General features: G+C 44.5%; 1 protein-coding gene across 1 annotated transcript in view; it reads right to left on the minus strand.

Annotated features, from left to right (window-relative positions):
• The window catches only part of TMEM50B (transmembrane protein 50B), a 34,986-nt gene that overhangs the window by 4,050 nt on the left and 16,738 nt on the right, over positions 1–14,198 (minus strand). Inside the window, exons 4-6 of the mRNA XM_044284430.1 lie at positions 6,964–7,031; positions 4,708–4,800; positions 3,312–3,369 (exon numbers count right to left, since the gene is read on the minus strand). Of these exons, the coding sequence (XP_044140365.1) occupies positions 3,312–3,369; positions 4,708–4,800; positions 6,964–7,031 (219 nt within the window). The remainder of the gene's footprint in view (positions 1–3,311; positions 3,370–4,707; positions 4,801–6,963; positions 7,032–14,198) is intronic.

Below are 14,198 nucleotides of genomic sequence, written 5' to 3' on the forward strand. Positions count from 1 at the left end.
TTTTGTATTAGTTTTTATGTTGCCATATTCTTTTGGAGGACCATAACTTTATATTTCCTGAAGCAGAGCTGGGTGAGGGTTTGTCATTTGCAGTATATGAAATTCTGCGAGATTAAAGGGAGTGTCACCAAAATTGGACATTACACACTGCTTACATGTGGCTCCAGCACAACTACCCATGATTCCAATGGTAACTTTCTTCTTTTGTGACTTTCAGCAGCTGAAAAAAACGCTGTTTAATCCATATGCAAATGGAGCTGGCAAGTGCCCTCGGGCGGGGTTCGTGGTGTAGGCCGCTCTGCCTTTTTTTCAAAATATTCCTCCCAGTTCACCATTGGCCCAAGCATGGGCACTGTGATGCCCAGTGTGGGCAGCGGCATCGATACATCTAGTGAGCATGCGCCAGCGCGAAACTAGAGACTAGAGCGCATGCCCGGGCCGGCAGTGAACTGAGCACACGCGGGATCTCAGCCAGTACTGGGGAGGACACAACGGAATTACAGGGCAGGACAAGCAAGAGGCTGGGCATGAGTCATGTGAAAAAAACGGTAGAGCGGCCTGGGCACCTACACCACGAACCCCGCCCAAGGGCACTTGCCAGCTCCATTTGCATATGGATTAAATAGCATTTTTTCAGCTGCTGAAAGTCACAACAAAAGAACAAAGGTACCATTGGAATCAGTAGTTGTGCTGGAGCCACATGTGTGTAACGTCCAATGTTGGTGACAGACTCCCTTTAATAAAAGTAAAAATTCAGCCTATTGTTTTTAGACTTTTTTTTTTTTTTATTCAAAGACCCATAACATTTTCATTCTTCTGCCAGTGGAGATGTGCGAGGACTTTTTTTCTACAAAACAAGCTAAAAAAAAAAAAGTGGGGTACTATTTCAGGGTGCGTATGACTTTTTGATCACTTTTTATTCCTTATTATTTCTTTGAGAGGCAGGATGAACAAAAACAGCCATTCTGGTAGTATTTTTTGTACTTGCTTGTGAAAAATATAAATGTGATAACTTTATAGTTCGGGTGGTTAGGGAAGTGGTGATATCAATGTGTTTCTATTTTGTGAAATAAGACAGGAAGTGAGTTTCTTCTGCATTTGCTATTCCTTTTTTTTTATATATTCTTTTTTTTTTTTGGCCCACTAGGGATTTGATCATGTGATTGTGTCATCACTTCTACAGTCGGGTCCATAAATATTGACACAATTCTAACATTTTTGGCTCTATACTCCACCACAATGGATTTGAAACAAACAAGATGTGCTTTACCTGCAGACTGTCAGCTTTAATTTGAGGGTATTTACATCCATATCAGGTGAACGGTGCAGGAATTACAACAGTTTGCATCTGTGCCTCCCACTTGTTAAGAGACCAAAAGTAACGGGACAGAATAATCATAAATCAAACTTTCACTTTTTAATACTTGGTTGCAAATCCTTTGCAGTCAATTACAGCCTGAAGTCTGGAACGCATAGACATCACCAGACGCTGGGTTTCATCCCTGGTGATGCTCTGCCAGGCCTCTACTGCAGCTGTCTTCAGTTCCTGCTTGTTCTTGGGGCATTTTCCCTTCAGCAAGTGAAATTCATGCTCAATCGGATTCAGGTCAGGGGATTGACTTGGCCATTGTATGACATTCCACTTCTTTCCCTTAAAAAACTCTTTGGTTGCTTTTGCAGTATGCTTTGGGTCATTGTCCATCTGCACTGTGAAGCACCGTCCAATGAGTTCTGAAGCATTTGGCTGAATATGAGCAGATAATATTGCCTGAAACACTTCAGAATTCATCCTGCTGCTTCTGTCAGCAGTCACATCATCAATAAATACAAGAGAAGCAGTTCCATTGGCAGCCATACATGCCGACGCCATGACACTACCACGACCATGCTTCACTGATGAGGTGGTATGCTTAGGATCATGAGCAGTTCCTTTCCTTCTCCATACTCTTCTCTTCCCATCACTCTGGTACAAGTTGATCTTGGTCTCATCTGTCCATAGGATGTTGTTCCAGAACTGTGAAGGCTTTATTAGAAGTCGTTTAGCAAACTCTAATCTGGCCTTCCTGTTTTTGAGGCTCACCAATGGTTTACATCTTGTGGTGAACCCTCTGTATTCACTCTGGTGAAGTCTTCTCCTGATTGTTGACTGACACACATACACCTACCTCCTGGAGAGTGTTCTTTTTCTGGCCAACTGTTGTGAATTCTTCACTCATCCACCACAGTTGTTTTCCGTGGTCTTCTGGGTCTTTTGGTGTTGCTGAGCTCACCGATGCGTTCCTTCTTTTTAAGAATGTTCCAAACAGGTGTTTTGGCCGCACCTAATGTTTTTGCTATCTCTCTGATGGGTTTGTTGTGTTTTTTCTGCCTAATGATGGCTTGCTTCACTGATAGTGACAGCTCTTTGGATCTCATCTTGAGAGTTGACAGCAACAGATTCCAAATGCAAATAGCAGACTGGAAATGGACTCTGGACCTTTTATCTGCTCATTGTAATTGGGATAATGAGGGAATAACACACACCTGGCCATGGAACAGCTGAGAAGCCAATTGTCCCATTACTTTTGGTCCCTTAACAAGTGGGAGGCACATATGCAAACTGTTATAATTCCTTCACCGTTCACCTGATTTGGATGTAAATACCTCAAATTAAAGCTGACAGTCTGCAGGTAAAGCACATCTTGTTTGTTTCATTTCAAATCCATTGTGGTGGTTTATAGAGCCAAAAATGTTACAATTGTGTCGATGTCCCAATATTTATGGACCTGACTGTATAATACACGTGTGCCAGCATAATGCTGACAGGTATCCCCGGTAATTCACCTTTCCTTTGTAAACCAATTAAATGCTGCGGTAAGCACTGACCACTATTTCTAAGGGGTTACGCGGGAGTCCAGCTGTCAGTCACCACTGACCCCATGCGGTGACTGCGTGGCGCATGCACAGCATTTTGCAGGAAGTGGGTCCCACTGAATATGTACTTGCACATCAAGGGTTAATACTGCCATATAAATTTGCAGACTTATGTGTCTCCACTAGCACAGACATCAAACAAAGCAGGTGTGTAGTCTTATACAGCAGTCACGTGTTACGCCCCTCCATCTGTCACTGCAGGATCAGACAACACAGGGGTTGTTTGTAGTCTCTTACCATGGAGACGCACAGGTCTGCAACAACACAGTTTTAATCAAGACTATTTGCAAAATTACTTCATCTGCATTGCAGCAATAAAAAATGGTTGCAAAAGTATACAGACCCTTTTAAGCTGTAACTGAAGAAGTTGGCATAATGGGAAGTTACAGGAAACTTACCTAAAAAATATTAGAGCATTCTGGAAAAATACAGCCAGACCAGGGTAGACGTTGACATCTAGAGAAGAGATAGTAGCAGAAATAAAAGGTTTAAAGAACATTTCAAAGCAGTCAAGTGACACCGGTGTCACCTATGTATGTCCATGACCAGGCACGATATTTAAACTGGCCACACACTTTAACTATCACTGCAGTTGCAGCGGTGGCTTGGGGGCGCCACTGTATCGCTCTACCGCTTTGGGTCTCTGCAGCATGGACCTGTCTCACCATCACCATGCTCGCCTCCTGTCTGCCCATGTACTGACTTCGGCCCAGTTCCTGGCTCATATTCCGCTGCCTGACCCAGCCTGTGCCTTTTACCATTTGACACTTCGTTGTCTGCCCTGACCTTGGACCATTCTTCGGATTTGCCTGTACTCTGCCTGTCCCTGACTGTGATTTAGCCTGACCCCTTGGTGCCCTGCAACATTGTCTCTGACCCCTATAGGTCAGCGGCCAATTACAAAGTGACTACTCCAGGAGGTAGCGGTTAGATATGACCGGTGGCGGTTAGATACCTAAAAGACTAGAAGGGGGATTCCAGTCCTCTCGATCAAAATGTTTACGGCGGTATGGAGAGCAACTCTGTGGTGGTTACAGCAGGGTGTGAGGATGTGATAAGTAACTCTATGGTGGCTTACAGAAACCTCACTTGGCTGTACAATGTCCTAGAACTCCTCGTCACTGTATCTCGAGGGTGGTCCAGCGTTCAGGCCCCCATTGATCCATCGTAGATGCCTTTTATTCATCAGCTTTATTGCATAGATGATAATTAGTTTCTCAATAATTGGGGGTGTTTTATCAAAACTAAAGCCTTATTCACACATCAGTGTTTTCACCAGTAATTTCCATCAGTCAATATGAGCCAAAACCAGGATTGGAGCCTCCACAGATATAAGGTATAAAGGGAAGATCAGCACCTATTCTGTGTTTTTGACCTCTACCTGGTTTTGGCTCAAAATCACTGATGGAAATCACTGACCAAAAGACTGATGTGGGAATGAGGCATAATGCAAGACAAAAAAGTGAAACATGTGCCCACAGCAACCAATCGGATTCAAGATCTCATTTTTCAGAGAATGGAAGCTGAAGTCTGATTGATTGCTGATTGGATGCATGGCAGATCGGAGAGTGGAGAGGGAGGAAGGCATCTAAGTATTAAGGAAATGCAGATCACACAGGCTGTACTTGATCAATGTGCGAACAAGGTGGAGAGCACGCCCTGGCAGAATCTGCAGGGGGAGGCAATGAATCAAATACAATAAGTATGTATGTAAACGGAGCAGAGAATGGGCAACTGATCCACTTGGATAAATCTCACTAAATGTCTCTGGTGAAGGAGTAAAAAGGTACTTACGTTGTGTGACATAAGCTCCAAAAAGGATCCACATGGAGGCAATGAGAGATCCAAACATCATCATAAAGCCAATAAAGAGCCAGATCCGAGCCCCTACCGAGCAGAGAGGGGTAAAACTGGAATTTTTATGTTCTGCCAATACCAGCCTATGTCTACAGGCAGTTGTTTAACAGACAAAAATAAGGTTTCAGCAACTACTTCCCTCTGTAATAACAATTCTGGAGCATCTGTTCTAATAACTCTACGTTGTGCTCTGTTATTCCTCCTGGAACTGTATGAATAAACTTATAACTGGGTGTTGCCATTACACTTGTCAGAGAATGGTTGTATCCTGATACAGTTACACCATGGCAGCATTCATTGGGCAGCAAAGGGACACAACCCCCAAATGGTAACATGCAGTTGTCAATTTATATATATTTCTAGTAGGAATAGCAGAGGAATGGCACAGGGTAATGTTCTAGGCTCCTGCAGAATTGTTATATTATGGAGATTACAAATGGTTACTAAAACAGACATTTCTAGAGAGCTTTAAATGGGCTGTCTGGGAATACATAAGTTCTAACAGGTGTCGGCAGCCTGCCTCTCCTACTGAAAGAATCATACTTACCTGCTCCCTGCCAGAAAAGTATGAGACATGTCACTACTGAAGCCAGTGGTTCGCTGAAGAGAATCAGATAAACATGCCAATGTCGGGGAGGAAGCAAACAAGCCCTGGACCAGAAAATGGAGACGCAGGAACCAGCATGGCGGAACGGAGTGGCCAGAAGCAGGTAAATCTGATCGTTTCAGTAGGGGGGGGGGGGGGCAGGGTGCCAGTACCTGCTACAAATTACATATTCCCAGACAACCCCTTTAAGGGGTAATTGCACTTTTGAATGCTGTGGACAACTTTTGACACTTTTTAAATAGTGTTCAGTGTTGCTGTAGAGTCTGTGCAACGCCTTCACATGGCTGACTGTGGTGCTGCTTCTGACAAAGAACAGATAAGCGTACTGCTGCAGCTTCTCCCAACTTCTCACATTGTTAAGCTACTTTCACATCTGCGGCAATGCAATCCGGCCACCAGTTCCATCAGAAAATGCCAGGAATCAGCTAGAAACAAACGGCAGCGTGCAGCGTTTTCTGTCCGGCCAATTCTCTGCATTTTTGCTGGATTGAGGCCAGATCTCCACCAAACCCTATTATATTTAATGGGGCTGGCGGGCATTCAGGTTGCATCCGGCAGTGCCGGATCCAGAGAATTCCGGTAGGCTGTTCTCTGCCGATACAGCTTGCTAGTGTAGCCGCCACAGGTGTGAAACTAGCCTTAGAGATAACATAAGGCAGAGAGGGAGGATGTGCACAGCAGATCAGAAAGTGGAGAGAGAGAAAGCCTTAAGAAAATGCAGATCACATAGGTTGCAGTTTATCAATGTGCACACGAGGTGGAGAGCGAACCCTGCAGAGGGAGGGAATGACACATAGGCTGTGCACAGAGAGAGAAGCTATGGAAGACTCTTCAGGCATAGAGAGTGGGGAAACGACACACCTCAGCATCAGAGATTGTCAGCATATGTGAGAAGAGATCTCTTATGAGCTGTAGAAAGGGGAATTTGTTTAGGGATGAAGCTGTGCTGATATATGAGAGCTAGTGAGGACAGCAGCATCCTGGACAGACACTTCACATCCAGAATGTGTTACCACATTACTACATGAGAAATGTCCAAAACTAGGAGCAGGTTTTATATTTATCGTAATATCAGGGGATCTAAAAATGAATGAAGGACTGATTGTTGTAGCCTGAAACTTAGTGCAACTTTTTGCTCAAGGTAACAACCAATATAAAATATATTTTTACATCATAGGTGTAAAATGTTAGTTGTGGTGTTATGTTGTCAATGAGTCCGAGACCCCCATTATCACTAAAACCAAGGCCCCTACCACTGATTTTAATGGCAGCTTCCAGTTATAGAGATGGAGCAATGTGCTCACTAAAATCTGCACACCCTTCACGTCTACAATTTTGTGAGGGTCTTGACTCATGGACTCCACCCACTAACATCCTTTGGCATGTCTCCATGACCAACACCTCTTAAAAGGGTTGCATAAAATTAGAAAACATGGCTGCTTTTTCCAGAAACAGTACTACTCCTAATTTAAGAAAAAGGCAGCCATGTTATTCTGATCCTGGACAAAGCCTTTAATGAGAAGGACGACTACAACCACCATAATTAAGGGCAAGACAACGACTTCAAAAGAAAACACATTACTGACCTGTTCGGCCCAGGCAGCCATCACTGTAGCTGTCGCCTCGCACCTGGGCATTGGATACAGCATTTATCCTGTGAGGACAAGGACAGGTCTGTTACAGGAAAATCGCTCCAAGATGAAGGAGTTAAAAACGTACTGAATGCGATTGTTGCCTGGGGCAAAACATACTTCACACATGAATCACTGCAGGAACCAAATGGTGGTAATAAAAAGAGCTGGAGTCAGAATGGAAATGCAAAATCATTAGATTGTAAACTCTTATGGCGAGGCAACATGGAGCCGCCATGTTTAGGCCACCACAAACCTCAGTCGTATGCAGATTTCCAGCTAGTCTGTATGGTTTTGCAATGCTCGTTTTTTGGCAGTGAGGCAGACATCATGTAAAACCCATCAAATCTTAGGTAAAACCACATGCTGGTGCAAAGTTTTCCGCCACACATGGACCGAACTAGGCCTCATCCGTTTGGACAGGATCCGCTCCTCTAAAGATGTCTTGGACAACTGTTGCTTCAAACTTAGCGGTCGAAGTTTTGGGAAAGACCTTTTCTGCTCCACATGACTGTGCCCCAGGGCACAAAGAGAGGTCCATAAAGCCATGTAGGACGAGTCTGATGTGGAGGAACAGAAGTGGCTGCAGAGAGCCTGGACTTCAATCCCATCCAACTCTTCTGGGTCGAGTTAGAACGCCAACTGTGATCCAGACTCTCTCTCCAAATCAAGGCCTGACCTCACAAATGCACTGGGTGAATGGGCATACCAAAATCTTGTGGGGAGAGCCTTCCCAGAAGAGTGAAGGACGTAATAACCAGAAAAGGGCACGAACCTCAGTGGCACGTACCTATAATCCATGATGATTCCTTGTACCTTCTTACACATTATATGCTGCTCGTTTCAAGGGGTTGCAACCGCAAGGTGGCTGGGACAGAAGCTGCTGCACACGTGTGTATGTGGGCTCCCAAAGTCCTGGTCACCAGAGGGACAGGCACTTTTTCCAATAGTGTAAGCACGACCACCGCTGGATTGCAGGGTGGTCATAACCCCTGGAAACAAGCAATGTATAATGTGATGGAAAAATGAATCCAGCCAGCAAAGGAGACAATATGGACAATCACAATACATTAGTAAGTGCCTTGTGTTAACTTTCTCTGCATGATAAATGCCATTTGCTGAAGTGACACAACCCCTTTAAGAGAACACCACAAACAGAAAATCCTGATCAGGATTTTGATCGCAATGAAAAAATGCATTGGAAAAAACGGATCCGCCATTTATGGACTAACTTTTTTTTCACATTTTTCGGGTTTAACATCCAAAAGCCGGATCCAGTTTGACTGAACACACGGCGCCGGATCCGGCGTTATTGCAAGTCAATGGGAAAAAGGCCTGATCCGGCGTTCAGTCAAAGTGTTCAGGATTTTTGGCCGGAGGTAAAAATACAACATGCTACGGTTTTCTGAAAAGCCTGATCAGTCAAAAAGACTGAAATGAAGACATCCTGATGCATCCTGAACGGATTACTCTCCATTCAGAATGCATTAGGATAAAACTGATCAGTTCTTTTCCGGATTTGAGCCCCTAGGACAGAACTCGGCGCCGGAAAAGAAAAACGCTAGTGTGAAAGTACCCTTAGATGGAAGAGATCAGTCTAAGATTAAGGCCTCTGCATTCTGCAGGATTTCTACTGTCAGGATCATGCAGAAAGTGATGCAGACGGACAAACAGCGAGGGCGACTAGGTTTCTTGTTTTATGAATTCATTTGCAGAGTTAGTGCTCCTTTAAAGAAGCTTTCTCATGAAGATTACCTGGGTAAAGGTAATTTGAAATGGGGTTATCGTAGAAAAAGGTCAGACAAGCCCCAGCATAAAACAGTACAGCCCCTGTAACCGTCCCCTCTCCTGACACGTCTGTTCTAGTGACTACTTGCATTCCCCATGTAACAATAATTCTGCAGCATCTGTTCCTATGACTATGCTGTGCTATTCCTCTTTTACTGCTGCTAGAAGTTATGAATGAATTACAGTTTGCAAGGATGGTCCAGCTGGGTGTTACCAGTTGGGGGGGGCGCGTCCCTGCACACACTTCCACTATCCAATCAGTGCTGCTAATGTCAGTCTGTACAAGGACACATCCCCAATAGGTAACAACCAGCTGGACCTTCACTGCAAACTTCTAATAATTTATAAACTTCTAGCAGAAATAAAGGAAAAGCACAACACAGAGTCATAAGAAAAGATGCTCCAGAATTGTTATTAGATGGGGAATGGAAGTCGTTACTAGGGAGAGGGGACAGCTCCTCTTTAAAAGGGGATTTCTGAGATTTTTTTTTACTGATGACCTGTCCTCTGGATAGGTCATGAGTATATGATTGGTGGGGGGTCTGACACCCGGGACCCCCGCCAATCAGTTGTTTGAGAAGGCACCGGTGCTCACAGTAGCACGCTGCCTTTTCTCAGCTTTCCCTAGGCCAGTGACGTCACGTTCATGTGTCACGTGACCTAGGAGCAGATTGGAGTGAATGGGGCTGTGCTGCTATACCAAGCACGGCCACTATACAATGTACGGCACTGTGCTCGTGAGCTGCGAGAAGGCCGCAGCGATCACAGGAGCACCGGTGCCTTTGCAAACAGCTGATCGGAGGGGTCTCGGGTGTCGGATCCCCACCGATCAGATACTGATGACCTATCCTGATGATAACCTACTTTCACACTGGCGTTTTGGTTTCCGTTTACAAGATCCCTTCAGGGCTCTCATAGGCGGTCCAAAACGGATCAGTTTTGCCCTTAATGCATTCTGAATGGATAAGGATCCACTCAGAATGCATCCGTTTGGCTCCGTTCCGCTTTGTAGGCAGACACCAAAACTCTGCTTGCAGCGTTTTGGTGTCCGTCTGACGAAACTGAGCCAAACGTTTTCTCCGAGACAATATGGCACAATGGAAAACGGATCCGTCCTCCATTGACTTTCAATGGTGTTCAAGATGGATGCGTTTTGGCTACGTTAAAGATAATACAAACGGATCCGTTCTGAACGGATGCATGGAGTTGTATTATTTGAACGGATGCGTTTGTGCAGATCCATGACGCGAGTGTGAAAGTATCCTGGAAAACCCTTTTAAAGGGAATCTGTCATCAACTTCATGCTGACCGTACTGAGGGCAGCATAAATTAGTGACAGAAATGCTGATGTCAGCGCTGTGTCACACATCAGCTACAAGTAAGTAGTTGCTGAGAACCAGCATCATAATCATTGCAGACTGGGCCTTGAAAAGAGTCAGATCTACCTGAGAAGAGTCCTGGTTATTCATGATAGAGTTGTTGCGATACCAAAATTTGGATTCGGTTTTGATACCATAAAAAAGTATTGCGATACTCGATACCATGCGAAAAAATAAAACACCAAAAAAGCCACATGCATTCCGCATTTTAAAAAATGGCGAATCGTGGAGTTTTTTTTTTGTTTTTTTTTCCTTTTCCAGCATTTTTTAAATATTTTAATAGTTTGGACTTTTCGGACATGGCGATGTGATATGTTTATTTATTATTTATATATTTTATATGTAAAATTGGGAAAGGGGGTGATTTATATTTGGTGTGTTTTTATTTTTATTTTTTTTACTGTTTATTTAACCACCTCCCGACCGCCTAACGCACCGATGCGTCCGGGAGGTGGTTGATTTATTCCTCCTGGACGCATCGGCGCATCATCTCGCGATACCCGATATTTCCTGTGAACGCACGCACGCAGGCGCGCGCGCTCACAGGAACGGAAGGTAAGCGAGTGGATCTCCAGCCTGCCAGCGGCGATCGTTCGCTGGCAGGCTGGAGATTTTTTTTAACCCCTAACAGGTACAGTCATGTGAAAAAATTAGGACACCCTTTGAAAGCATGTGGTTTTTTGTAACATTTTTGATAAAAGGTTATTTCATCTCCGTTTCAACAATACAGAGAGATTAAAGTAATCCAACTAAACAAAGAAAACTGAAGAAAAGTCTTTTCAAGATCTTCTGTAAATGTCATTCTACAAAAATGCCTATTCTAACTGAGGAAAAAGATAGGACACCCTCACATGTATTCCCTCTTAAATTGGCTCAGATCTCACACAGGTATATCACACCAGGTGCACATAATTAGTAGATCGTTACTCTGCATGTTGAATGAGGCTTGCCCTATTTAAACCTCAGACATTTAGTTTGGTGTGCTCCTGACTGTTGAAGTGAGAGTGAGCACCATGGTGAGAGCAAAAGAGCTGTCAGAGGACTTCAGAAAAAAGATTGTAGCAGCCTATGAGTCTGGGAAGGGATTTAAAAAGATCTCAAAAGATTTTGAAATCAGCCATTCCACTGTCCGGAAGATAGTCTACAAGTGGAGGGCTTTCAAAACAACTGCCAACATGCCCAGGACTGGTCGCCCCAGCAAGTTCACCCCAAGAGCAGACCGCAAGATGCTAAAAGAGGTCTCCAAAAACCCTAAAGTGTCATCTCGAGAACTACAGCAGGCTCTGGCTACTGTTGATGTAGAAGTACATGCCTCTACAATCAGAAAGAGACTGTACAAGTTTAACTTGCATGGGAGGTGTGCAAGGAGGAAACCTTTGCTTTCCAAGAGAAACATCGAGGCCAGACTGACATTTGCCAAAGATAAAGTTGACAAAGAGCAGGACTTCTGGAATAATGTTCTTTGGACAGATGAGTCCAAAATTGAATTATTTGGACACAACAGCAGAGGACATGTTTGGCGTAAACCAAACACAGCATTCCAAGAAAAGAACCTCATACCAACTGTGAAGCATGGAGGTGGAAGTGTCATGGTTTGGGGCTGCTTTGCTGCAGCAGGACCTGGTCAGCTCACCATCATAGAATCCACGATGAATTCTACTGTGTATCAGAAGGTGCTTGAAGAACATGTGAGACCATCAGTTAGAAAATTAAAGCTGAAGCGGAACTGGACCATGCAACATGACAATGACCCAAAACATACTAGTAAATCAACCAAAGATTGGCTGAAAAAGAAGAAATGGAGAGTCCTGGAATGGCCAAGTCAAAGTCCAGATTTGAATCCCATTGAGATGCTGTGGGGTGACTTGAAAAGGGCTGTATGTGCAAGAAACCCCTCAAACATCTCACAGCTGAAAAAGTTCTGCATTGAGGAGTGGGGTAAAATTTCCTCAGACCGATGTCGAAGACTGGTAGATGGCTACAAGAACCGTCTCACTGCAGTTATTTCAGCCAAAGGAGGTAACACTCGCTATTAGGGGCAAGGGTGTCCTATCTTTTTCCTCAGTTAGAATAGGCATTTTTGTAGAATGACATTTACAGAAGATCTTGAAAAGACTTTTCTTCAGTTTTCTTTGTTTAGTCGGATTACTTTAATCTCTCTGTATTGTTGAAACGGAGATGAAATAACCTTTTATTAAAAATGTTACAAAAAACCACATGCTTTCAAAGGGTGTCCTAATTTTTTCACATGACTGTATATTAGACGCTGTTTTGATAACAGCGTCTAATATACCTGCTACCTGGTCCTCTGGTGGTCCCCATGTTTGGATCGACCACCAGAGGACACAGGTAGCTCAGTAAAGTCGCACCAAACACCACACTACACTACACCCCCCCCCCCCGTCACTTATTAACCCCTTATGAACCCCTGATCACCCATGATCACCCCATATAAACTCCCTGATCACCCCCCTGTCATTGATCACCCCCCTGTCATTGATCACCCCCCTGTCATTGATCACCCCCCTGTCATTGATCACCCCCCTGTCATTGATCACCCCCCTGTCATTGATCACCCCCCTGTCAGGCTCCGTTCAGACGTCCGTATGATTTTTACGGATTCACGGGTACATGGATCGGATCCGCAAAACACATACGGACGTCTGAATGGAGCCTTACAGGGGGGTGATCAATGACAGGCGGGTGATCACCCATATAGATTCCCTGATCACCCCCTGTCATTGATCACCCCCCTGTAAGGCTCCATTCAGACGTCCGTATGATTTTTACGGATCCATGGATACATGGATCGGATCCGCAAAACACATGCGGACGTCTGAATGGAGCCTTACAGGGGGGTGATCAATGACCGGCGGGTGATCACCCATATACACTCCCTGATCACCCCACTGTCATTGATCACCTCCCTGTAAGGCTCCATTCAGACGTCCGCATGTGTTTTGCGGATCCGATCCATGGATCCGTAAAAATCATTCGGACGTCTGAATGGAGCCTTACAGGGGGGTGATCAATGACAGAGGGGTGATCACCCATATACACTCCCTGATCACCCCCTGTCATTGATCACCCCCCTGTAAGCTCCATTCGGACGTTGATACCCCTTATGCTATCAAAACCTAAAGCGTGAGAAGAAGTCTGGAATATAAATGTCTAAAAATGTTTACGCATTTGGATTCCGTGAGGGGTATGGCGAGTTCATGTGAGATTTTATTTTTTGACACAAGTTAGTGGAATATGAGACTTTGTAAGAAAAAACTAACAAAAAAAATATATATATTTCCGCTAACTTGGGCGAAAAAAATGTCTGAATGGAGCCTTACAGGGGGGGTGATCAATGACAGGGGGGTGATCACCCATATAGACTCCCTGATCACCCCCCTGTCATTGATCACCCCCCTGGTAAGGCTCCATTCAGACGTCCGTATGATTTTTACGGATCCATGGATCGGATCCGCAAAACACATGCGGACGTCTGAATGGAGCCTTACAGGGGGGTGATCAATGACCGGCGGGTGATCACCCATATACACTCCCTGATCACCCCCTGTCATTGATCACCCCACTGTCATTGATCACCTCCCTGTAAGGCTCCATTCAGACGTCCGCATGTGAAAATGGGAAAAGTTGTCTTTTGCCAAGATATTTCTCTCACCCAGCATGGGTATATATAAAATGACACCCCAAAACACATTCCCCAACTTCTCCTGAGTACGGCGATACCAGATGTGTGACACTTTTTTGCAGCCTAGGTGGGCAAAGGGGCACACATTCCAAAGTGCACCTTTCGGATTTCGCAGGCCATTTTTTTACACATTTTGATTGCAAGGTACTTCTCACACATTTGGGCCCCTAAATTGCCAGGGCAGTATAACTACGCCACAAGTGACCCCATTTTGGAAAGAAGACACCCCAAGGTATTCCGTGAGGGGCACGGCGAGTTCCTAGAATTTTTTATTTTTTGTCACAAGTTAGCGGAAAATGATGATTTTTCATTTTTTTCTT

This window comes from Bufo gargarizans, chromosome 3 (assembly GCF_014858855.1).
Source record: "Bufo gargarizans isolate SCDJY-AF-19 chromosome 3, ASM1485885v1, whole genome shotgun sequence".
Taxonomy (NCBI): domain Eukaryota; kingdom Metazoa; phylum Chordata; class Amphibia; order Anura; family Bufonidae; genus Bufo; species Bufo gargarizans.